This window comes from Chamaea fasciata, unplaced genomic scaffold (genome assembly GCF_029207755.1).
Source record: "Chamaea fasciata isolate MVZ Bird 193981 ecotype frontalis unplaced genomic scaffold, bChaFas1.0.hap1 SCAF_13, whole genome shotgun sequence".
Taxonomy (NCBI): Eukaryota; Metazoa; Chordata; class Aves; order Passeriformes; family Sylviidae; genus Chamaea; species Chamaea fasciata.
Genome location: NW_027094098.1, coordinates 15,513,973 through 15,541,179, shown reverse-complemented (window position 1 = coordinate 15,541,179; position 27,207 = coordinate 15,513,973). Strand labels below are relative to the sequence as shown.

The following is a 27,207-nucleotide window of genomic DNA, read 5'->3' as shown; positions in this document are numbered from 1 at the left end:
TCTCTTCTTCACAGGCTGGTGGGAGGAGGATCTACTCCTCATGCTCCAGCCCAACTTTGTAATAAAGAGATGAAACACAGGCGTATCTGCAGCTACTGGAACATACTGGGTGCCATCTGAGCTTCATGGAAAAGTCTGAGAGATCTCTGGTGTTTTCTGATTTGTTTTCTGACTAATGTGTGGGGAGAGGAGGTAAAATGTTCAAGCAGGGATAAGCTCGGACTAGGTGGTGATGAGAATCAACAATGAACAGGAATTACTAAAAGCTAGGCTCTGCTTTCCTGTGCTTTAGGTTCTCTTTTACTTGCTCCCCCCATTCCCTCTTTCAGGCTGAGATTATTTTTCTGATGCTGATTTCCCATCTAATTCTTTAGTCTGTCTTTGTTGAGAGCTGGAACTGAGTTGGCAAATCTAACAGTGCTGTTTGCTGCTGCTGCAAGCAATGAAACAGCTGTAAACGAGGAAAATTAGTGAAACAAAGATGTGTGATGGCAGAGTTGTGTTCTGTGCTGGATTAAAATCTGTTTCTAATAATTTTCAGGGGGAAGGGTTGGATTCTGGCTGCCTGTAGAAGACTGTCTATGGGAAATTGCTTTCACTCAAACCTTTATAGGCTCTTCCCTGGAGTTTTGAGGCTGTGTCTTTGTGCATTAGCACTCTTACTGTCAGTCTGACATGTGGATTTATCTGTAGAATGCATGAAAGTTTATGGTGCCCAAGAATTTAGGCCATTTGAAGCCCATCTGAAATTTCTGAGAATGTTTGGTATGAATATATTTGGAGGGGAGGGATTCAAGGTTCTTGTATAAATTCAGATTTGTTGCAACCAAAGCATCTTGGACTGGAAATTGGTTCAAAGAAGCATCTGTTTACTTATGTTTCTAAGATTTCCTGGTCACTTTTTTTTTGGTCTTCACCCTAAAATACAAGTCCACAGCTGTTTTTATTTTTCTAGATGGTCTTGAAAGAGCCATCACCTTTACAGATTCAAAGCTTGTGCTTTATTTCATCTGTTGTAGCTGCTTTAGTTTTCCTGCGGTCCCCATGACATATGGTGTGTATCCTGCAAGTGCTTTAAAGCAAGTTTTTCATGTTCCTCGCTCTTCTGAGCTTCTGGTAGAGACTTCAGATACTTATTAATTTTATCAAGCAGTTCATTCACAACCAGGAACTTGTCTTTTGTGCAAAGACTTGATTGAAAGTCCTCAGTTGGCACTCAGTAAGATGGGCTCTTTTAGAATTATGTAATGCAACAGGGGGAGAAAGTGCTCACTAACCTGGAGTTTGTGGGCTTTGCTTTTCTGTGCCAGGTGTTGTTGAGCAGACTTTTGTTTCATCACCCTTAGGACTGCTATAACGCTTTTCAAAGGAATTAATCTCTTCTTTCCTTTTTGTGTTCCTCAGACTGGTCTGGCTCATAATTTCGGAAAGAAATGTTGTCATAATATCTTAATTGTCCAATTTTTATAAGAGAACATGTGTCCCTATGCTTATGTATGTCTGCACTTTGTGCATATGTAATAAGATTTTTAGCGTCTCATCAGTGGAGTATCTCTCTGGGACATTTTGTGTTAAAAATGTGTTGTATCCCAAAAGCCCCTGTGAGGTGCTGGGTGGGTGTTTGGGAGCAGAGGTCACTGCAGTTCCCATCAAGCAACAATCACAAAAGTCTTCCCCAGAGATAATTTTTTTTAATATTTTCCTTCTTATTTATTTGATTTAGATCAGCTTAGTAATACCTACATGTGAAACTGGTTTATTGTTCTAAGTTATGAATAAAAGCTGTTTTGAAGCCTTGGTCTTAAATTATAAAACCAGTGACCAAAATTTTATTAGCTGTATTAGTGACCGGTAGAAATTTTTAGATAAACCAAAAGGGCTCCTCCTGGCTCCTAATGTAAATCCCTTTGTGGAAATGATCCTGAAGTGATAATTGTTAGAGCCTGGCAGAGAATTTATAATAGGAAAACAAATTAAATGTCAACAGTTATGAAAGGAACTTTAAATTTTGACCCTCCATCTGAAGTATAGCATAACTCTAATAAGATATCTCCTGTGAATAGAATGGAGGAATATAAATGATATGAGGCGTCTGTATGATGTGTAGAATTAGAGATAGCCATAGAGCAAACTGACAAGGCCATTTTGTTCCTCTAAAATATGTTAATCAGGTTATGCATAAAAGGATTTAAAATGTCATCCTGAGCTATTTCTAACTGTTTAAGTTCAGTGGAAGTCACTTTTACAGAAAACATGCGCTCATATACTGTAAAAATGGGTTTGTTTTCTTTATGCATCAATCTTTTGTGCTGTGTTTCAAAGAGAATAGAACAGATGGGAGTTTGCTTTGGAGACAACTCAGCCTGTAAACCTTGAGTATTGTGAGAGGGTGGGTTATTGAAAGACTTTGGCATGGAGAGGTTTTGTTTTCAGTATAAAGTTGCATTAGGTTAATCATTTTTTTATCATGCTGTTAGAGATGAAAGTATTAGTATAGTTAATAATCCTCTTTGTCCAGCTTTTCTAAATGTGTAGCACTGGCTTGCATGCTGTGTTCCTTACTCCAGGAGAAACCAAGAACTGATTGTGGCTGGCTGCCAGGAGGGCAGCAGTTTGTCTCTCCATGTGGGAAAAGCATCTTTGGCTGGCACAAAATGGGATTATACCATTGCCAGGAGTCAGCTCCAGCTCCTTAATTAGTGCTTTTGTGCGGAGCAATTTATCCTGTGTGGAGGATGTGTCCTTTCCTAAAACCATTCAGTGAAGATCCTGTAACTTCTGTCGAGTCTCAAGGTTTCCTGCCAGGATGAGCAAAATGTGGTGTCTTTGCGTGTGTGAGGTTGCTGTGTCTTTGTACCCACGGGGTGTTGATATGTTTGTAGTCCCACGGGGGCCACCCAAACTGGCACGTTGGGAATGAGGAGGGAATTGTTCTCCAGCTCTTGTTGGCATGGCATGGCTGATGTGGCTGTGCTGGTGTCCTCAACAAAGCCTGCTTAGAAGCACAATAAGCAAAGCAGAGACAGCAGATCACTGAAAATTCCTGTGTTAGTGTATAGTTTCCTTACAGAATAATGCTAATTCCATGTCAGTTGTTTTTCTTCTCAGATATGCTTCAACAAACGCACAGAATCACTGGAATAATTTTGTAGGGAGGAATTAGATGAAATGTTGTATAATAAGGATATTTAACATGAAACTGAATTTGTTTTAATGTAAGAGTCTGTAACTATTTTTATAGCAGAGGATAACATGAAAACATAAATAGATTTTGAGGTTCAAGCCAAATTTGCCTTGATATTAAATGCAAGACATTTTGTCTGGCCAAGTGAGCCTTGTGTAGCTTTTAAAAAATATCTGTAGCTTTCAGAGTACTTGGGATGCACAAATGTTAAGAAAAGGCACTTCGGTAAGTCAATATGTATTTTACCTTTTCTCTGGGTGTCGTTTAACTGCTGGTTTGAAATAGCCATAAGGTGGAAGAGCTCAGTGGGCTGTCTCATGAACTGTTCCTAATGAGCATTATGTTATTTTCCCCTCTCGTTTTTTCTAGACTGTTCAATTAACCCCCAGACGATGGCTCAACTTGCAGGAATACCAAAGCAAAAAAATAATGGCAGACCATGGGGTTACAGTTCAGAGATTCTTTGTAGCTGATTCTGCAAATGACGCCCTGGAGGCTGCTCAGAGACTGAGTAAGTTGACTGATAATGGGAGGACTCTGGTTCACTTGGTAGCAATCTGGAAAATAAATTGTTTTCTAATAAGTTTAAACAGTCTTTAAATTCATGCTTACTGTCAAGCTTTGATGTTTCATCCAGACCATAAATGTATGCTTAATTTTATATGTGAACAAGTTTATAGCAGCAATACTTAGAACTTTATTTCTCCAATGTTTTGCATGCAGCATGTAATGTGAATTCTTTAATTAACATTATAATAATTTAGAACGTCATGAATAGTTGCTGAGGAAAATTTTTTTTCTATACTTGATATAATTCAAGGATATGGAATAAATAAACTTGTGTAAAAAGCTGTTTTCAAACAAAAATTCGCTCTATTAAAAAGCAAAAGAAGGAAAAGGTTGTGGCCTCTCCATTTTAAAAGATACTTAGATATTTGTTAATGTCCGTGTCCAAATGAAGAAATTGCACAGGTGAGTTGAGTTACCATCACAAAAGGATGTGACAGTGGCTCAAAGAGAAGACCCTGCTCCTGGAGCTTTATTTTGTTTCTCTGACAACATCCTCATTCTGGTGTGGTGAACAAAAGACGATATTGTGGGTCAGAAATGAATTGATGTAATAGCTTTTCTCTCAGAAAGAAAGTGTTGAAGTACTTTGTCAATCGGTTCTAACTGAAATAATTCTTCTGCTTTTTAAAGTTGTAGTTTTCCTCTTTTCATTTAGGTTTTGTTAGTATATCAAACATCAAAATGCCAGAGGCCAGACATTATTGTAGTCTAATTGTGTAGTAACAGGAAGGTTTTTTGGTTTATGCTTTACATAATACACAGGCCACTTAGTTAAATGCATTTCAATTTTGCACTCTGGAAGGTAAATTAACTCAACTTACTCATATCCAAGATCTCATCAGAGCTCGAGTAGCTGAGTAGCATTAGCATAATGGCTTGTTCAATCTCCAGAACTTCATTAAGGTGATTCATTTTTCAGTGATCAAAACCTTCTTATGGCAATCAGTATATTTGAAAATATATCTGAAACAAAAAATTAAATGCAAGTGTTATGGTCATTTAGCAGTACAAACTGGAAAAGTTGGACATAAAGCAAAGCACATAAAATTGGAATGTTTCCTCATGTCTGGATGTCTGAGAAAATCAGGGATTGCTAACTGGAGCTGTGGCAGGTTTATCACCAGTCTTACAGCACTTAAACTCTGGTCTTCATGATTGAACTCATAAATGGATTGGCCTGTCCAAAACTATTGCTATTCTTGATCTCTGTGACTATTTGGAGGTATAAATTACTCCATTAAAGGCAGTGAACCTCCTCTGTTTTATGATGCTAAGTTTATTTTAAATAACTTCTGAAGCTTGCTTGCTTTGCAAATCGCAGAAATACCCATCTATTAAAAACAAACAAACTGTGTTTAAATAACCAAAAGTAAAATCCAGGAGCAAAAAATGTTTGCTCATGCAACTTTATCAGGTACATTTTATTTTAATTGCGTGGGCTTGTTAACACTTCAGAAAGTGGAAATTAGTGGTACCTTTCTTCATTTATGTAGTTGAATTCAGCCATGGTGCACTGCTGAGCATGAAAGAATTGTGGTTTATGGTGTGGAATCTATTTCATGTTGGAATGACTGACACTCCATTGATCCACTTAATAATTAACAACATCCTCGTTATCATTCTGGTGGTGTGCTGTCCTTGTACATCTAGCATGCACTTTGAAAACTAAGAATCAAGAACATCAGTTTTGCTACTGTGGTTATTGTTGCTCCAAGATTTTGCTGGGTTTATATTCTTTATGATCCCTCAGATTAATATTGTCTGTCACTCACGTTTATCTGCACAATTTGCAGCTGAATATGCAACCACACAAAGTAAAAAGATACAGGAAAACAGGAAACTTCAGCCTCCAGGATGCACAAAATATTATGAAATAAAATAACCAGTGAAGGCAGTTTGGGGATATTGTTCTTTAGACTGGCATTCTGCAGTAGAATATGGGGAGAGGCCAACCTCCCCTGCCAAGTCCTGCTCAAAAATTTGATGTTTTAGGTGCTGTGTGCAACATTGCAGCTGTCCTTCACTTTGGCTGCTTCAAACAAGAAAAGGTGCTTGTCAGCATACTTTAAAGATAAAAATAGGGTAAAGTCCTCAAAATTTGAAACTCAAAGGTTCAGTATTTTTCTTGTGAAATTCTTTCTATAGCCCTGAGGAATACAGGAGAAACAAGAATTTTCCTTTATGGTCTTACAGCATTACATCACTCATATGGGTCTGTGCGACAAAAGGGGATGAGATGAGGGGATGGGAATTTCTGTCGTGGAAGTCTGCATAAAGTCTGGAATTCACTATTTAATGTCACAATTTCACCAACTATTTTGTGCTTGACAGAGCTGTCTTTACTGCTGCAGGGCCTGTGCTCACCAGTTCTGCTATTGTTGGATTTCCTGTTGATGCAATGGAAAGAGATGAGATTAGATGATTTTTGCTGCTGTCTTCACTTGTCGGGAAGGTGTTAATGCATGTCTTCTTCAAAGGGTTTGCCTTTATCCAGTATCAGCAGTTTTGTTACACTTTGCTCATTTCCTCTGTTTCTCTCTATTTTTATTAATATGTATGCTGAATGTTAATTTTCTCAGATACTTTCAAAACTTACCAACTGCACAAAAGGCAGTCTACAAGGAATTTTTAATGGAACTAAAGGACTGATTTTTTTTTCCCCTTCTAAGATAAGAATGGCAGATGTAAGGAAAATTAACATGACATCACTAATATTGACTTCAAAAGAAGTTGTACACAATAAAGAATACAGAACTAAGCCCCAAGGAATTCATTGCCTTCTATGTGCTAAGCAATTTTCAGGTGTAACTTTTGTAGAGAAGGCAGTATTTAGAGTGCCAAGAAATTCAGTCACAATAGTTTTCGGGTTTGTGTTAAAATTCCTTGGTTTTCAGGAGAAGAAAGAAAGACATTGTCCTGTTTTGCTTCACAGTATGGTGTTGCTTGATCTGCTCTCTGAAGAAACTTAATTTGTAAACGAGTTCTTACAGTTCCAGCGCAACTATTTAATAGAAAAAAAAAATACTTGAAAGCCAAGTTTTTGTCTGGAATAGAAGCTCATGTGGCTGTTTTTGTATTAACTCACAAGTCTTCTGATCTAATTCTCACTTAGTTTAGGGCTTGTTTCACCAGAGGAAGCATTTCCTCACTTGCTGTTTCTTTTCGTTCCACTGTAGCACCAATACCTATGGAAATGATCCCTCTCTTGCTGTGTGCATTGCCACTGCCTGCTCTGTGCATCATTCCAGGGCCACCATTTGCTCTGGGCCCCTCCAGCAGAAGCCCTCGAGTCTGGTGCTCTGCTCTCTGAGCTCTGCCTGATGGAGAAGTTATTAAGGGACCCATCATTTCAAACTGGGAGGTGGGCAGGGCTGAGAGGGGTTGTAATTATGCTGTGCACTGTCATTTGGCTCTTTGAATCAGTGGAGAACTTAGAGGTGGCACTGCTGGCAGTCCTAAATCGACGGCAGGAACTTGGCATGTGTTTCTCTTTCTGGATTTTAACAAAAGCAATCGCCACTTAGAGTGTTTCATTACATTTAGGAATCAGTCAGGTGCAGTGTTCACACTCTATCACAGAGAAATGCAGTTCAATTGAGTGCAAGGTTTTTATTCACTCTTTAAAAAAAAATAAAATAAAAAAAAATATAGCCTCTGCATGTCCTATTTCTGTTGCTTATGCATGAGGGAACTCATAAAATTCAGCTTTGGACTGAAGGCATGATTTTTATATCAGGCTGGAGAGGTAAACATGTATTTTAAAAAGAACAGAAAAGGTTTATTGAAGCATCTTTTCATGAGGTCATTTACCTGTCACCTGTTATTCGCCATTTTTTAGAATATTGAAAGAGTTCTTGGTCATGTGAACACCAGTCTCCTTCCTATCTCAGCTCCTAAAGTTTTTTTCTTCCCATGGCTTTTTAATTTAAAGGGAAGAGCGCATTTTTAGACGCTGTTTGAGATCCCTTATCTGAAAATTTCCCTCTCTAGTACTAGTTGTGAAAACCACTTGAAAGCAATTTACGTTTAGAAGGGATCAAAAATTGACCTTTAGGTTGGTAGTGTCCTTTTTGTGTAGATCATGAAGAATTTGTTGGTGATAATGCTGTATGCATTTAATCTAAGCTTTTATGCTGGGGAAAATTAAAAACATCCTTGAACCTGATGTTTCTGAGGATATTTGAAATGTGAATTGAGGTCCTTTTTTGTTATACCAGGAAGAGCTTTTCTATGAGTATCCTGTAAAGAGTAGCCCTCTATATAAAGTTTTATTTAAAAAACTTGGCTACTTAGCTGATATTTTTTACTGTCATCATGGGGTTGCTTGTGTGATTTAATTTCCTCTCTGTTTCTGTCCATCAGGATCGGTAGCAGAATTGCTTCTTTCAGCATTTCTATGATTTCCCTGTTTCTTTCCATTCTGTGCTTCATTGTGAAGTAATAATTTTTCACCTGTGCATAATGAGTTATTTCTCAAAAACCCTCATGTACTTAGTGGTTATAACTAGTTATTTTTTAAAGCCGCTCAGGTTATCCTTTTCTGCATATGTTGAAAAAAAAAATCATGTGTTGCTGCAATAGCATTCCAGGGAGCTGTACACAGAGAACTTGCTCGCTGGTGAGGAACAGCTCTCCCACAAGTCCTCTTATTTTCTCTGACAGCTTTTATTAAAGTTCCTTACACTTAAATTATAGCTTTCTGAAACTGTTCTTTCAGGCAAAATAATGCTGTAAGTTATTGACTAATATGATCCTATTCTCAGATGGGTAAGTATTTAGAAAACAATCTTTTAAATTTAATAGAAAACTGGTGGTGGATGAGCTGCATTTGAACCACGTTCAGTGTTACTGAGCATGAGTATTTCTCTGTTCCACCTAATGGATTTTGCCTTGTCAGAGGGATGAAATCTAAGATTAGAGTGAATCTACATTTTCCAGCCACTTCTCAGTGATAGAAAATACCTGTTAATACTCCATTATTTGCAGTCTTCATAGGCATCCCTTGAATGCATCAATTCAAAGCTCCACCAAATTTGTCAATGTCTGTGTTTTTACTCACTTTCTGCCCCTTGTTCAGTTCTGTGTTTTTTCTTGTAGCCCTCTCCTCCCTGTGCCCACTTGCTCATTTCTTCTCAGCCCTTCTCCCTCCTTATGAGTTCTGATTGAGAAAATCCTCTTCCTTTTTTTTTCTTTTTTTTTTGTGCTAACCAGTCAGTTGTTACCCTATTTAGCATAGCTAGAGCACATATTTAGCAGTTGTGTACTGCTAAAAGCCATTTGTGTGCATACTGGTTTTTTTGCTTGCTGAAGTGCTTTGCTCAGACCCACATTTGCTTGACTTGGCAATCACAGAAAGTAATGTTTCTGTGTATGATCTGAAGACAAATACTGATTGCTAACCATGGTTTAAATGATATTTAAATATTATCAAATAATTTTGCAAGTATTAGGTTTTTTCCTACATTTGTCCATGTTGCAATGATTTGATTTTTGGAAAAAAATCCCCAAATGTTGTGATTGTGCAAACAACTTTAAGATTCTCACTTGTGTCTGAAAATGCTGAAAATAATAAAGTAGAGTATAAATTATGAAGGCAACATGTTGTTTGCTGCAGTTAAAGTAATCCTTCGTAGGAGGCTTGGCAATCAATATGTCAGTGACCCAATTTATTTACCTCATCTACTGGGTGAAAAAGATCAGTCATGGAAAATCAGAGGAGCTGGGAAAGGTGTTTACAGGGTTTTATTCACCAAATGTGCTGCACCGGGGAGTTTGTTGGAAAGTCCTGGGGAATTTGCTGTGGTACAGCTACAGAACAAACCAGGAATAAAGCACTTGTCCATCGTAGTTCCTTCTGTGGAAATTCTTCATTTCCTCACACATTGCTTTTGGGGGCTTTAGCTTAATCTGCCTTGAAAGCTGAACTGCACAAGGCACAGCCAAGGTGGAATTAGGATTTCATTTGAGGGTTTCACACTCAGTGGCTGTTGGTGCTACAGGACCTTTCCCCTGGATAGGAGCCCTAAAGTTGTGCTGCTTTCTCCTCTGTGTGCGTGGGTCGGTTGGGTTTGAATCGTGTAATCCTGCTTGTGCTCCCTCCCCTTTGGCTTCCCTCCTCCCTCTGTGTCTCATGCTGAGAAACTTCTTCCCAGCGGTGGCACAGAAGTGACAAACTTTTACGTGGAGCAGTGTTTAAGCAGTGCAACATCCTTGGTACACCCTGCAAGGGCTCTCTGCCTTTGCTTTCCTGCTTGTCCCATCTCACCTCTGCAGCTCAGTCATGTTTTTCCTCACATAGCCCTGGCACCTCTGTGTTTTCTGTGGAAAAACTAGGCAGCTGTGGAACCACACATGAATTTGTTGGTAAGGGCTGCATGTGTCTCATCCCGCATGCCAGAAAAACCAAACAAAACAAAACAAAAACCAAAAAAAACCACCAACCAAACGAAACAAAAAAAAAAAAAAAAAAAAAAAAAAAACAGATAGAGGAACTTTCAGCTCCTCTAACTGGGAGTTTGAGTCTTACTCTTTTTCCAAGGAAGTTAATAATAGATTTTGTCAAAGCTCACCGCTGGGTATTGTTTTGTTTCAAGTTGAACATTTCTGTTTCAAGTTAACGTACAAATTGTGGCTTTTTTTAATATTTTAGATATGGAAATTCTATGGACCCTCTGTCTCCCGAGGAATTACAGAAATAGTTAATTGTAAATGCATTGTTCTGAAAAACAAATTGTTTTGTTTTTCTTATCTGTTCCCTTCATTAGAGAACAACATGCTGAGTGTGAGTCAGTAAATGCAAGCTTGAGACTGCTTACATTAGTTGGATATTTCATAACCATTCTTTGTCACCAAATGTCTTCATATTCAATAGATTTATAGTAATATGAGTAATGGCTTGGGGGCTAACAAATCAAAATCTCATTTCAGATGTTTGACGCTAATGTTGAGCTGACTTATTGTTCTCTGTGTTGGATTTCTGATCAAATTTCCAAAATAGCTGCTCGGAAGTAAAACACAAAGTCAAAAATGCTCTGGAAATGGGGTACTGAATTCAAAACATAAGGTGTGCCACAGAGTGTGGGCATTTGCAAATTTCAGTTGTGTTAACTACACCAGTGGATTTTTGTTCATAAAAGAAGAAGGCAACAGAAGTTATAGTTACGTTTCCAGAATTTTAGCAGGTGGTAAAAAATGCAAAGTTTTACAAGGAGGGTACAAGATGACTGCTGGTATTTATTCTACTCTTGTCACACCATATTTTATGGTTCTTCAAGGTACTTTTGCAGCTGCAGAACAATAACCAGATGCGTAATTGAGAAGCAGCTGCATAGAATTTTCATTTTTTTATGCATAAAATCAGAACCATTAGACACACTTTATGTATAAGGTATGAAATACTAAACAACAATGTTTTCTCTGTAGCACGAGCAGCTGTGTAAAGGAGAGAAATCACTCCTTCTAAGCTCTCTAGATGCCCATCAGCTTCTAAATATTCGGGGGCTGATTACCGAAAGCAAGTTTCATTCTTCTCTTGTTTTCTTTCTTCTTTTCCTTGTTGGTTACTCTGTGCTGTGTAGTGCTGCATCTTCTATGTGATCAGTCCCAGTGGATAATCCCCTGTATAGGGGTCTCAAATACAAAATTGATGCTTATGCCTGTTTTTCATCTAAACTTTCCAGTGGAAGGACTAGTAGCACAATCATGTTGAATGAAATCTAAGAAGGAATGATGGCAGTCCTAAGATAGGATAGTTTATAATTGATTTACGGATGATAATTTCCCTGATGTCCTGTAGTGTCCCCCAAGGGACTCAGGATACAGCAGGAAGATTCTGTTGTTGGTTATCCACTTAATATATATATATATAATTTATTTGGGAAAGTTGCTTTTTTTTTTTTTTTAATTTGTCAATTGTTTCTGTTAAATTTATTACACCTTTTGTCTTTATGGACCAGGCGGTACCTTAGGATGGGCTGGAATGACAAGTAAGGATATTAACTTGTATATTTACTATAAAAGCACATGGTTTTGAACCAAGCCAGGAATCTCTCACAAATGACTTTTCAACTCATGTGAAGCTCAGAGAACACCCAGCATCCAGCCTTCATACAATGATTCCCATCCCCTATTTCCTCCTCAGCCTCTTCCAGTCAATGAGGTAATATTAACTGGTATTTTACAAAGGTTAGGATGACTTGCAAGAGCTTGTTTTATCTTTAGAGATGGGAGTAATTTTCAAGTTGAATCTATCAGCAATTGAGAATTATGATCATAAGAGGCTGTGATTTTTTTATTTTTTGGTAGATAATCTCTACCTAAAATGGTAGAGCAGTTTTTGAAGCTAAGGATGTTCTGACATTTTGTTAATCTGCTACTTCATATTTGAGAAAGTGCTGTGAATTTTAAATATGTTTGTCTACATTTCTTCAAATATTTGCGGTTCAAGAAAAGTAAAATATTTCAACACTTTTATGAATACAAAATGTGTCTTTGTAACCCTGCTGGATTCAACTGGGAGATATTATCTGACTCTCTCCATCACAGTATATTTTAAATGATGCTCTAACCCTTGAGAATGTCACCACAAAAAAACATTTAGTGAGAATCATGTTCAGACTACTTCCAGAAGTTAGCTATGCTCTTATTTTAAGTGATTTTTGTTTTATTAATAAAAATCTGAGGTTGACAATTTTACCTCTGTGTGGTATGCTCTCCCTGGTCCTACAGTTAAAGTCAGCTTTTCTTCAGTGCATCATTACGAAGGGGAACATTTTTCTTGCACCTCCCCTGGGCTTAGTTGGACTGCTCACCTGAGTAAGATGAATATGGCTAAACTTCAGGCTGTAAATCTTAAATGTATTTATTGTTCTAAATACCTAAGAAGAGCCCTGGGGATTTTGGAGAAAGAGAAGAGAAAGGCAGCCAAGAAGAGGTTGCTGTATAAACAGTTAATAATATAAAGTCACTGGGAAGATTCACCACTGCTGCACTGCACTTCCCTCTACGCCCTGCCAAGTTTTTGACCCCTCTACACCTCCACTTATTCACCTGTAGATTTCACTGGCAGCTTTCCTGATCTTGGTGTGTTGTGCTTTGTCCCCACTGAGGATTATTAGTCCTGATGCCACGTCTGCACATCCAGCACCCCCTTTAGTTCTTGTTCTCACAGATAAATCTTGTATCCAGGTTTTTGGTTTAGCTCATTAGATGTTCAGCGTGGCTGATTTTCTGACTGGCCTTTCCACATTTTCCCTTAAGTATAATACAGCTTTTGCTTGGATATTTTGGAATAAAAGTGGAACAAGAGAGACCTGAGGCTCATTATTACAAATCTGACTAGCCTAGGAAAAACTATTCCTATGCAATCTTCCCCTCCCCGCCCCCCCCATTAAATACAGGCTTATGTCTCATGCCATGAAGTAATATGCCATTTAAATATGATGATTAATGTATACTATAAATAACTTGCTTATTTTATCTTCTGAGTGACATTCCTATTTGAAGTGCATATGCAGATAGTATTTATTTAGTTGTTTCTTTGATCCATAAGAAGCCAAGTTAGGTACTTAAAGATGTTTGTATGGAAAAGTTATTTTACAATTTTAAGATGAAAAGATGTCATGTATTTTCATATTTCATGTTGTTGGTTTACAAAATAAGACTCCTGTGTCATTCAGCTTATACAGCTTTGTGACTATTTTCACAGTTTTGATTTATGGGTTCCAATTTGTGGCTGGGATTTACATTGAATTTCTCATGTCCTGTGAATAGTGAGATGTCTGGACTTCCACAGACTGGAGTTAGCATTTCTTCAGAAATCTCTCTGCTGATGAAGAAACAAAATAAACCAGTCAAATTAAATACTAGAGAAAGACTTGCAAGGGCCGAGGTTCAGGGGTAATTGAACACGAGTTGCATATCACTGAAGATGTCTCTGTGTCAGAATTTTCAGTTGTACAGAAAGGATGCAATTAGCGCAGTTAACAGCAGGTAGGACAACGTTAATTATATGTTCTTTTGTCTCTCTGAATTGTTTTAGCTATTTAGAGCCTTCTTCTTTACCTGCTATTAAGTAAATTATACCGCAAGAGACTTTCTGAGAGTCAGCTGTGACTACAGTTTATACAAATGTGATTTATACTGCCTTAGACACCAGTTCTGAACTCGACCTTGAAGTGAGAAGTTTGGAATGTAAGGAATGGCAGAAGTATGAAGAAAACATCATGCAAAAGTGTTGCCTTTAAAGAAAGATTGCCCTATTGTATATCTGATGCTTCACTAAAATCTGGAGCTCCTTTCAGCAGCACAGAGAGAAGGCGTAATCTACTGTAGGTTTATTTTCAGCTGTTACCTCATCTGCTTTGTAAACCAGGCAGACACGATTACATGACTCTGCAGAAACTGAGAAGTGGGCTTTCTGATGTGGTAAAGCAGCTTGCTGACCTTAAGTTAATGAAATATTAACCGGTGCTTAACAGTTGGCAGGATGACACAGAGCATCTGTTTTTGAGGATTCACAGGAGGGGACGTTGGGACGGTGCTTAGGTCACATGCTTGTCATTTCCATGGCAGAGTGGTTGAACCTGCACACTCAGGGTTATAAAGCTGGTGTGCAGCTGTGATCTGCTGCTGCTGACACATTTGATCCACGGTCCTGCTTGTCTGGAGCTGAGAAGGTGCTGAACAGCACGAATGAAGGATGTGGCCATTTGAGATGTACTTACTCACCTGTTGTGTCAGTCCCTTCATAGGTTCAGCACAGGTTCAAGGCACTTAAATCAGCTGCACGTTCTCCTCCTTTGCAAAAGGTGTTTATTTCTTTGCAAAGTCGGTGTTTATTCCAGTTTTACATCTTTACCCAGAAAAGTTACCATTTGTATGTGAGTAATTGAGAAAGCTCCAAATTCCACTGTTTGATATGACTTCTCACTCATTGTGGGGTTTAGACTGTGCAATTTCATTAAAATATGTAGAGTTCAATTTCCAAGCATAATATCTGCCTTCAAAATCCCCACAGAGCTCAACTTGCAGGAAGCCTAAATGAAACAGCTTTGCTGGTTTCCACATCACGTTGAGACACATCCTTTCCTGCAAATGCTGATTGCCAAACCCAAAGCTAATGCCTCTCTCTTGCTTTTATATTCATTTTTCTAGGCTAATTTAATGTTATGAAACCTGTAAAACATGAAATTTAATGTATATAGTTATATCTTTGCTGCTGAGGTGGTGATTGGAGCTTGAGGGACAAATGCCAAGCTGTCAGAAACTTCAGAAAAGTCACAACTAGGGGGGTGGCATGTTTGTGTTCCCTCAAAGGGCTGGTGTGTGAGAAAAGCATGTAGGCTTCTGATTAAGCAGGGCAGTGCTATCAGTAATTGAGCCTTGTGCCATGTGAAGGTATGCACTGCTCTCTGTCTTTAACAAACTGCAAAGTTCTTTTTTGAATACTAGAAATTGGTTTTCTTGTGTGCACTCCCTGCTCTTTCCAAGTTCTAAAAGCTGATCATATATCTTAAGGAGAATCACAGATTGCATTCCTTGGGTTTCAGCTTAGTGGTTGGCCTCACTGCAGCCTGTTGGGTCATAATTACACAGAATTTGCTGTGCTGTCCAGCAGACTGCTCCAAACTCGGTCCTGTGTGACAAGTCAGGTGCTGAATTGATCCAAATGAAAGGCTTGGGCAAAGCTGTGTGAACCCTCCCAAGCTCACAGGAAAAAAGAGATTTAAAAGACTGGAGCAGTCAAGGGAAACCTGCAGTTGGCTGGAGGTTCTTGTGCTTCTCAGGGGGCATTTGTGTGTCCTCAGCTTTCCTGTGAGGCTCAAGAGCAGGTCAGCAGTTTGTGAGCTCGGATTTCTTCAAGGACTTTAATAAGGATTTGTGCAAATAACTCAGGAAATTTTTGGCCCAGGAGTACTAATAATACCTGCAGGCATTAGGGAATGTTGGTTTCTGCCAATATCAACAGGTTAGTCTGCAATACAAGTTGTGACAACAAAAAAAATCAAAGGAATTAATTAGTGAATTCAATAATTTTGGGCTCACAGTGGGTTAAAATGTGTCTCTGGTATCTAATGTCCTACTGTATACAGTAAAGTCAGGGGAGCTGGACTGGTGGGAAGAAAACACCCATTTTAAAAGAGTGAGGAAGAAGGAGCCATCAAAACAAATATCATATTCCTCCCAACAAAGAACAGCCCTAGATCCAAATGAAACTGTCCAACTTCGGACCCAAATGTGCAGTGGAAGGATGAGCATAACACCAGGAGAAGAGGTAGCAATTAGGAAATAGCTGTGTAACAATTTTAACTGCATTATTATAGAGGGTGTTTTTTCCCCCACATATAAGCATTTATTCTTGTTCTTACAACAAGTAAATCTGGAATAAAAAAAAACAAAAAAGCAACTACATTGTTGATCTCATGGGTATATTTGCAATATAGTCCTGGCTTTATATGTGTCTAAATATGTAAATTGTCCTTTCTCTTTGCCTGTAAACAAGGTTTTGAGTGTAACATTGCTCGTGGCTTAGGTTTATGCAGACACCTAACAAGTGTGACCTGCTTCCCTGAAGCTCAGCTTCTGTCCCTCTAGAAGGCTCCTGAGGTGTGTTTCTCTGCAGGAGGCCAGTATTTGGATTTTTAAACACCTTCCCCCTGTTATGAATCCAGAGTCAGCACACTGAGACCATTCCCCACTTGGAAATATTTTTTACAAGAACAAAAAGACAGTTTCTTTTGTATATAAAGAAAGAAATAGGCTTATGTGCAGGAATGAAGGATCTTAAATAAAACATTGTCCTTTTTCTACCTTAGTTCAAGTGGGAAAATCAATTTTTGGTTCCTCAACTGCAAAGAAAGATCAAAAGGAAAAACTGACAATCCAAACAAAGGGCAGGGTGATGTGGGCTGCTTGCACTCCTGTTCCCTGGTGTGCTTCATACAGGCGCTTTTCCAAGCAGAATATATTTACAGAAGAATCAAGGGTATTTTTTTTTTATCTCCAAATCAACAATGTTGTGTCTAAAAGTGACCTGAGTATAAAAGTAAAAACCCCCTACTTTATATTACAGTTTCTGGAGTTCTTTGGTGCTAATTTAGGCAACAGTTCTCAGATGTGTCAGGTTCTTCATTGCATAATACTTATGTTTTAAAGAATTGTCATTGATTTTACTTATTTTACTTCACTAGAACTGGCTGAAGCCAGTACTTTTTTCTTTTAAGCATGATATTTTTGTTCTTGCTTAAATGCCAACCAGATGCATATTTAAATCTTCATATGAAAACTAATTTCAGTCAGTGTGGAGAGAAACTTTATGGAGATTGGCTTTCCTGCTTTGTATTGATTCCTGTTTATATCTTTAATAAATAAAACATGATTTATTGTTATAAGCTCATATTTACAAGAGGAGGAGATTAAAGTGTCAGCAAGAAAAACAGAAAGGAGGAGTGTGAAAACTCTTTAAAACACACAAATGAAAAAGCCCCCCAAACTTAAAACCAGCTTGAAGAGCTTTTATGAAATGTATTAATTATCTTTTGCATAAACGTAAAAAAGTTGAAAATAATTATAAAAGTATTTGATTTTAATGTATTTTCGCTTCTTTGAGAGAATCATTGTGTAGACATCAATTCTGTAACTGTGTTAATTGTTAATTCAATGGATATTATAAGTACAAAATAAACAGGCTGCATCTGACTCAAAACGCATCTTTGCAGGAAAATATTTTTGTCTGCATGTTGTGTATCAGTGTGTTGGGTCTTTACCCATGCAGGCAGAATGCATTTACATTTGGGACTCTCTGTTTGGCGTGCCTTGGCATGGTAGGGATGCAAATAACTATGTACTGAATGCTCATTTCAAATACAGATGGTCCCAAGTTTCAAAAGCAGCAACTGCGGCTGGCAGCTCTGGGACTTTGGTGAGTGCTTGCAGGGAAAGGCACTCTGCACTGTAGCATTTGGAAAACAGAACCTTTAGACAGTGCCTCCAGATGATGGGCACAAACGACCAGTGATTTATTAAGTTTAGGCCTCTGATTTTTTTTTTTTTTCCCCTCAAGCACTGATTAGCTCCAAGACCTCCCCGTTCCCATCAGGTGTGTCCAAGGAGAGTTTTGAAAGCAAATCCATTGATTTAAGGCCTTAAATTTGTGTGCCTGGGTAATAGCATTGTAAAGCTGATGTCAATATTACATAATCAATAAAAATAGGTCTGCATGTTTGATCTGTGTAGATTTTGAGGCACTTCAAACTGCTTGCAGCTTGTTTATTGTGCAGTTAAATCTTAATTTGTGATGACAAAGTGCTCTGAATTAGGTGAGTGATAAGAAGCCGTGTAGGAAAATTATTATGATAGTAATGAAATGAGCCTGATTTTGTAACTGTGCTCATTTGTAGGATTTTTCTTTCTTTGTCTATTCATTAATTAATTGTGTAACAGGAGAGTTCCTGGGAGATGTTGACAGAAAACTGGCAGCTCCACCTGCTCAGTCTGCAGTGCCATGGAAGTGTCATTGTGCTGCTTTGTCACTTCGCTTCTTAGACAGGAGAGCAGAGGTTGGCTGTAGCTCTCTGCTGAAAGTAATGCCCTCTCCATTTTCACTTTTATTTGTTGCCCTGCTTCTTCTTTCATTAGTCTGGGGCAGCTGAGAGCTTTATGAAAAGCTTTATTGCACAGAGCACACGTGGCTGAATGGGTTGGCCAAGGTCAGAGCCTGGGATGTCTTGTTCTCTCCATCAACACCTCTCCTGCACTGCTGCCTGGAGCATCTCCAGAGCTGCCCTGGACAGAGCTGTGGAACAACCCACTCCTGGGGGAAATTACTTGATTTCACACCAGCATTCCTGTTCATCCCTGAAACTCCTCTTGTGCTGCCAGGCCCCTTGTCCCCCTGCAGTTTTCCAGGGCTACAAGCACAGTGACAGAGCTTTGGACCTCTCTGCCTTGTTTTGTCTTCTGGCTTGGCCCTGGAGGGTTCCACACAGGCTGCCCATTTTACTCAGGCCATTGTTCTGTAACATGCTGAGGGTTTGTTTAAATCTTTTTACCACCTAATGTTTCCCATGCTGAAAACTCAGGTCATAGTTGATATTTCAACCTTTTCCACAAGCTGCAAGTGAGTAGGACCTAACCTCAGTTTACTCGCTGCTGCTTCAAAATTCCTTCAACTAATGCAGACTTGTTCTGCAGACATCAGCTGAGGTAATGTCAGAAAAGCACTTCTGTGTTAGTCAATTGAAAGAAAAGACGTGATTGTGGATGTTCAGTTTCAGATCGGTGGTAATAAAGTAGAAGAAAATTATTATGTGCATTATCAGATTTCATTTCTCATATATCCAGAATACTTGGCTTTAAAAGGCTAGTCCAGAGGCTTTGCATTGGATTTACTTTGAAGAAAAATCTATTAATATCACAACAGTGACTTTTGTGATGAATTTGAAAAGGTCTTTCCTTGTGAAACAAGGAAATTTGTACATACAAAGAAAAAAGAAATAGATTGTGTTAAAAAAAGTGCACGAGAAGAAAATAAGGAATGGCTTAGATTCATGTAGGTTTGTTTAGGACATGTGCTACAGATAATCTGTCTTAGGGGAAAAAAATAGGAAAATAATGAGTGTGGCTGAAAATTACTGCAATATCCTTGTCACTCTATGATAAATGACTCTACACCAAGATGGACAACTTTACCAGCACTGTTCTGTAAAGGTTAAATGCTGGTTTTCAGTATTTGGTAAGAGTTAAAACATCAATAAGGTTTATAACGTCCCTATTAATTAACAGTTGGGTTTTCTAAGGAAGAACCGCTTTTTATTTTTACTGTGGAATTGTTAAAACTCAACCACTGGGATTTTCTCGCTCTTTTTTACATGGGACTACACTAGCAACCAGTAAGTGTTACAGACCCTGGCTTTGCCCTGTAAGTATATATATATGTGTGTATATATATGTATGTATATGTGTATATATATATATATGTATGTATGTATGTATATGTATATTTATATATATGTATGTCAAAAACTCTGCCTATCAGCTTGACTTCCAGTAGTGGACAGCAGTAAAAGCAGTTATTCCAGGTGCTTTTAAGGAAATTTCTCCCTTTACAGATGTTTTAGTAAAAACAAAAACATTTTGATGATGCAGGTAGTTTTTTATTTCCATTTTACAGTAAGAGACTTTAAGGGTTTATGTAACTTCATCTACTCAGATGCCACTCAGACCAAATTGCTCTCCAATCAGCACATACACGAGGTGTAGTAAAGGGCAGGGAAGAAGAAGGTGGCTGTTCTGGAGTCATTTAGAGGAGCAGCTTGCAATGATTTGGAGTAGGCTGGCTTTTCAGCTGCTGTGTTGGGTACTGGGAATTCTTAGTCCCTGCAAAACAACAAGATAATTTACATTACTGGGAGCCTGTAATGAGTGACAGGCTCCCAGTCCAATCTCCAACCCACGTATTTCAGTTGTCTGACTGGCAGACCTCTGCCAGGTACTTCTGGCTGGGCAGGAACCATCCTGTTAGCAAATTTGTGGAGTGGGTGAAGGTGAAGAGTCAGAGTCACAGCGCAAGTTGTGTTACACAGTTCATACAAGCTGTTGTGAAGTTCCACGTCTAGAAGAAAAATCTTAATTGTGATCTTTGAGGCATGCACTGTGATTAATTGTAACCTCCAGTGACTAGCATGGACCAGAAGTGTGTGAATGGGAAAAAGGCTGAGGAAGTGTTTGGAGCATCTTAGGCGTATGCAGACATTCCAAAGCATAATTTCCTTTATATCTTTCCAACCATATGTATTTTTATGGGCTTTTTTTTTAGTGCCCAAAAATCAGAAAATAACTTTTAATTGTTGTTTATGAAGCACCATATGGCTGTCTGTAATTTTGGCTTCTCGTGGAATGAGGAAAATGAAATTAATAGGAAATCACACTCAAAATTCTATTATTAAGTTAATGGAGCTAACAGCTTGTCCAGTGTCCCCATACAGATCATGTTGTAGCGGCATGCAATAAAAAAGCAAATCCTTATATAACCACTGAGAAAATGAAGTGGCAGAGAGAGGCTGAGCCAAGAAGCTGCATGTGTTGGCACTGGGCATGGTCATGAATGGCTCAGCTAACAAGCTACTGGTGAAAATCAAGGATGCAACATGTATTTTGACAGTTGCTTTACCATGTTTTTGAAATAATTAATATTTTCTCCTAGATGATTTCTGAATTAAAAGCTCATCTCAGTATAAAAATCTCTTGTCCCATTTTTTATTTTCATCTTTCAAGTAGAAACTTGTTTGGTCCACCCAACTAAGTTGTTCAAAGTTCTGTGCTTTTTTTTGTGGTTCAACGTTCAATAAGTAGTGGAAACACTTTAAACCTATTTTTTTTCTCTCTCTTAACCTGTCCTGGCAGTGAGTTTTCATAGCTGAAACGGTAAAGTTTGCATTATCTTGTTTCCACCAAACATTCAAAATTGAAGACTTTTAATACAATGTGTGAAAAAAGAATACATCACAAGAAGAATGTCTGTAAAAATTACCAAGCTATGAAAAGCACAGCAGGACTTTTTTTCTCCCCTTATCTGGAACATTCCCTAAATTGCCTTTCTTCAGCAGTTTTGAAAAGTGTCTGCAGATGATGTGATACCAAGAAAAATATCACAGAACAAAAAAGAAATCTAGAAAAAACAACCGAAAGAAAAGTTGTTTTTTTCATAGAAGGCCAATTAATATTGGCAGGGATGCACTGTTAGGGATGTGTTCTGGATGGGTTTATGTTGAATGTCTTGGCTGTACATGTGAGAGGGAGTTGTATATGTTGGGTGATTTTATAAAGCTGTAAAAAGAACATTGTTCAGGTAATAAAGATTGGAAACTATGTTCTAAATAAAATTTTTTTGGCATTGAATCTAAATTAACCAGTGTATCATTGATCAGTGAGATGGCCTTTTAATGGAGTAATTAAGTCTGAAATACTGAATTAGATATTAAAGATTCCCATAATAGGTCTTCTCTTAACCTTTTTCCAGTGTTAGATTATTTTGGCCATTGCTTCTATCTCACATATGCGATGAGTAAACAAAAACAAGAGGAGATGGTAGTGCATCCCTTATTACTTGGGCTCGGTGATTGCTGGTGTTATCTGACATTAAATTATAAACACAGGTGCTTACCACAACTGAAACTTCATCTGTCTACAGCAGTTGATATTCACCAGTTGCCAGAGGACTAAAATATTTCTTTTAATACTGCTTAATGTAGTAGGACATTTTTATGTAATTAAAAGCTAGATACCATGAAATCTAACAACAGGAATCCCTCGAAGGTTTTTAAGAAGGAAAATATCTCTAGCACTAAATATGATGCCTGTTTTGGTTGCAGTGTTTCTATGCTTTAAATAGATAACTCTCAATTCATTTTTGTATTCCATTGTCTCCTGCATTCCTTCAACCTTCATGTGGTAAGTTTCCTCTGTCTGTTTCATACTTGGATAACTCTGTTTTCTAGATCTGGAGCTCTGGAAACGAATGAGCTTTTGCCTAGAGTCTCTACTTAGTTAAACTTCACTTGACAAGGTGGAAACCATAGAAGCAACTCTGTTCCTTCGTCTTGGATTTTCCTTTCACTCTGGGTAAAATTGATTGCTATTCCAGATGGCCAGAGCCATACCTGTTCATCATTTTAGTCCTGCTTTTATCTGCAAAAGAACTTGAATGTCATATTTGTGCAAACCCTCAGCCCAATGTCTCAGTTACTGGATTTTCCTTCTCCAGCTGGCTTTTACCTGATGTCAGGTGTCGGTTAGAGGCTGTGCTGGAAAAAGATTCTTTCTTTAAATTCAGATAGTGTTTACTTTATTTTGTGGAATCTGTTTTTCTTCTTCAAATAGAAAATACTTCAGTAAATGAGGCTGCATCTCAGTGATCAATACTGGGATCTTAAAAATATCCTCCAAAGTACGTGATTTCTGTCTGTAAGTAGTGAAAAAGGTTGGGAAGGTAATGGTGGTGGTCATTGGTTATGGGGAGGGGAAAGTCAGATATTTTTGGTTAGTTTTGGCAGGGAAAAGTTAGTGTTGTTGCAAATCAGTGTCTTGCTTCAAAAGCAGGGCAAGGAATCAAGGGCATATGTAGAATAACAACTCCAAAGTAAAACTTTTCAACTTTCTGTCTTTAGCACTACTGAGGCAGACATAAATTCTTCAATGTGATCATTTTCCCATCCAGATGTTTCCCAGATAATGACCAGTCTAGCATGATTCTCTTCAGAGGCTCAATAAATTACTTCAGCAATGCATTGAAAACTTTGTACTTAATTCCACTGAGTAAGCTGGATAATGAATCATGCTACTGGAGGATATTTCAATCCTACTGGGCTTGGCTCAGATCAAAGTACTGCCAGATTTGCTATTCTTTTGTACGTTTCTAGTTTTGGATGTGGATTGATTTATTTATGGTCCAAACTGCAAAATATGTAGTATCTAATGCAGCCCTACACAATGAAACAAAAGCTAAGGGATACAAGGCTAAGAGCTAGAGTGAAATTGTATAACAAGAACTGTCTCTGGGAGAGAAATGTTAATTTTGCTAAAAATGTAAATTTTCAGCTGAGAGCTGTTCAGTATTTTCATTGCTTTTGGGTAAAAATGCAAACTGGAGATGAGATTTAGGTTTGGAGCTTCATTAAGAAGTTCTTCATGAAATGTGTCAAAGCCCCACTGAGGGAAATATTTATGCAGGCACCCAAATGCCAAGCTGGCATCAGAGTGTGCTTAGAATTAAGCAGATAAGTATCTGTTTGATGAAACCATCTGTATTGTGTCACTGTATATTGTTGGAAAGAAGAGAAATTACTGTTGTGGTGGTGATTAAAGAAGGGAGGTGCCTTGAAGTGGGGCGGCGCATGCACATGGGTACCTGTCAGGTGACTTTGTCCCAGCTTTTACAAGGCAGCAAGAGATTATGAAAGCCTTTGGCGGAATTTGGTCCTGGCCTAGAATTGGCAGCCTTGCAGAAACGGGGTCTAAAGTTGCTGCACACTGAGGTTTCTCCCTTTGAGCCTGTGGCCTGTTCCTCGCTTTTTCAAAGGCTCTTGGTTGCCCAGCCTCCACTCCCAAAATGCACAACTGTCTAAGAATGCTTTCGTTTTTTTATCTGCCACATTATTTAATTACTGAATGTGTTTATATGCAGACTACAAATATTGCGTGTTATTTTGCTCTTTGGGAGACCTTTTCTGCAGAAAAACAATTTAATGTTCCCTTGCTTCCTGTGAGATGTTAATGTAACAAAAACGTCTTTTAGATTGTATGTAGATGTAGGGATGGTGGAAGTGACTACATCTCAGTTTCTAGATGTCTCTTTCTAGAAACATTCCAGCTTGGTTTTGACTGGAAGTTCTGCCAAGGAAATGTGTCCTGTGTATTTTGGGAATGTGTGATGTCCTCCACATTCCTTTAGGAATTTTAGTGCTTATTTTTAAGGATCCTGCTGGGCATGGCAGACCTGTATGGAATGACTGTGCTTGGTAAAAGACTAATTATCAAGTCTCTACTTGAACAGGGTTCACCTGTCAATTCCAGCTTCAGGTCGTGAGGTCCCATCCGTCTTGTTCCTCCCTTCAGCCCACCCTTGTTTGTGCTCTTGGGGCTGAAAGTTGTCCTTGGTCTTCAGCAGGAAAAGGATTTGTTTTGTCGCCCTGCTCTGTGCAGAGCTGAGTGACACTGAATGTGAGCTCAGAACTGCAGCCCTGGGCAGTACAGAATCTGAAATACATGAAAGCTCAAACTTAAGGCATCAGGGGAAGCTGTGGCTGCCCCTGGATCCCTGGAAGTGTCCAAGGCCAGGTTGGACAGGGCTTGGAGCAGCCAAAGAAGGTGGAAGGTGTCCCTGCCCATGGGAGGGCTTAGAACGAGATGGGCTTTAAGGTCCCTGCCAAGCCGAACCATTTGTGATTCTGCAATTGATATTGAGTTGCTTTTTTACCATGTGAGCTCCCTGGTTCCTTGCTTAGGTTTTTTATTTCATGCTCCTTCTTTGAGACTATCTCCAACTACAACAACTCCTTTATGATTAAAAGTGAAATGTGAAAAAAACTAATATATGTGCCTCGGTTTCTATGTATTCTACACTACCTGCAATTTTTTTCAAAATCATCTCTGCAGTTCAATAATGGATAAAAGAATTAGAATCAGCCAGAGAAGGCTTTGTGTCTTTTGTGCCTTACATATAATCAGAAAGAATGAAATTTTGAACACGTTCCAGGAAAGCAGGTGTGTGTATTGTTGCAGCGAGGGGCGAGAAGAGTGTTTGTTCCTAATGGATGCTTGACTTCAACACTACAGATTGCATAAAGCCTGTTCCCTGAACTGTATTAAAACAAATTGTGTTATGGTATGCAGTCAAGAATTTAGGGCACAGTTGATCTGCCTGAGCCTACTAACTTTAAAATGTATTTTACTTGGAGGGGGGCGAGAAGGTTTGCATGTTGTTTTGGCAAGAAAAACTTGAAATCCTTGTAATCTTTTAAAGGTAAAGATGCAAAGAAAACTGTCAGTGTATTCATTTCTCTCTTCTTCTTCTTCTTTTCTTCTTTTTTTTTTTTTTTTTGTTGTTTAGGGAAATGGGAAGGATAGGGAGAAATGTCTTGGTAAGAATCTGTTAAAACTGACAAATTTTTGAATGACGAGTTTAGAAGTCAAGTCTGGGGATTTATTAATGTATTTTATACTTACAAGGAAAGCAGGTCTACTGAAGCACGTGATTTTGCATCCCCAGTCCACTCCCTTTTGCATTTCTCAGTCCTTAACGGAGTATCGTGAGAAGCTTCCATGGAGGTATTGTCAGGTCATAGAGATTGTGACTAATACAGAAGAAAAGTCTTCCTTGCTTGCTTTTGCAGCCTCTTAAAGTGAAATTGTCTGAAGAGGATAAAAAAAAAATACTGGCTTGGGCATAATATAAAGAATATTTTGAAGTCTAAAGGTAGTAAGAATGGACCTGTTGGGTATAATGATGGAAGAACTCTGGATCCCTTTGCATGGATTTTTCTATTTTTGTTCAGTATTTACTATTTATATGCTGCAGGATGCCAGGGAGACTCAGCAGGTTACAGAAATTGCCTTTCTGTCTTTTGCCCATGGAATGGATGTTCCTTTAGAGCTGGCAGAAAGAGCTTTTTCTCTCTTGTCAGTGAACTTCGGTGCTCTTCCACAAAAGGACAAACTTGTTCCTTTCCTGATTGAGTTTTCAAGCCACGTCTGCTCTCAGGTTTGTAAGCAAATGTGAAAATAGCCATTTTTCTAAGCCCTTTGTCTGTCACAGACGAAATTTATGTAAAAAATAATAAGAAGTTAGATTGAAAAAAGAAGCTGTTAAAGGCTGAAAAATATCAGAAATGAGATATCCCATGGAGTTTTAAACAAGCACATACAATGAACAGTTTCAGTATGATAACTGTTTCTTTTGGATCCCTGCCTTAATGTGCATATTTTTCCATGCATTATAGTGGTGCTGCTGGATCTAGTGAGGCTCCGTTTGCTGTATAAGTAATTTATCAGGTTTAACTTAAATGTAGGATGTGTGAATACTTGATTACTTTCACTCTGAGAAGGTTTAAGACTGCAATATTGAGAGTGAGCTTTAGCTTAGCTGATTTTATCTAGCCCTAAAATTTTTATCACCGGTGAAGTCTGTAGTAATGGCTATGAAAGCAATTAATAATAGTAGTGACAGAATCAAGAGACTGACTAATTTATCATTATAGATTTTAATGAGGCTTATAATCTAGCAATAAATATACAATATATTCAAAAGTATGGAATTGTAAAAAGGATGATTTATTTAACTTTAATTCTAAACTAGTCTGCAAACCAAAGGTTCTGGAAAGTAGGCTTGTAAGAACCTAATTCTTTTTGGTGTTATGGAGCAGAAGGATGAAAATAACAGAGGAAGAGAGTTTAGATTAAAATTAAAGGGGGGGGGAAATCATTGTTTATCTTCATTCAGAAGGTCTTTAAGCACAACAATAGTTTTGTAGATGTGGGAGGTATCTTGTGGACAGCTTCTTTTTCATCTCAATCTGCTCACTTGGCAGAGTGTGGGATTGCTGCATCCCTGCAGTTCTCAGAAGAAGGGCAGCAGTGGAAGTGGCAGCAATACTTGGGAAAAGCTGTCTCAGATTTCAGACCAAGTTGGTGTAAAGAGACTCAAATGTGAAAAGTTATTATAACAATTTTAAGATTCAGTGTTCAGTGTGGAAACTAAGCTTTACTACAGTTTTTCTGTTATTGTATTATGCGTGTTATGGTCTTCCTTATTTCTTTTATTCTTCTCCCTTCTTTCCTTGCCGGAGTAATCTACAGAATGTCTCTGGCCTGGAGGGGTGGTGAAAGGTAGTAAGAGCCTGACAGGATCTTGCCTGAGCAGCGTAAGAGGGTGGCTGAAATTTAGAAGATTAATTATA

General features: G+C 38.3%; 1 protein-coding gene across 1 annotated transcript in view; it reads left to right on the top strand.

Annotated features, from left to right (window-relative positions):
* Positions 1-27,207, top strand: part of SUCLG2 (succinate-CoA ligase GDP-forming subunit beta) — a 113,763-nt gene that overhangs the window by 17,399 nt on the left and 69,157 nt on the right. Inside the window, exon 2 of the mRNA XM_066195409.1 lies at positions 3,554-3,695. Coding sequence (XP_066051506.1) covers positions 3,554-3,695 — 142 coding nt within the window. The remainder of the gene's footprint in view (positions 1-3,553; positions 3,696-27,207) is intronic.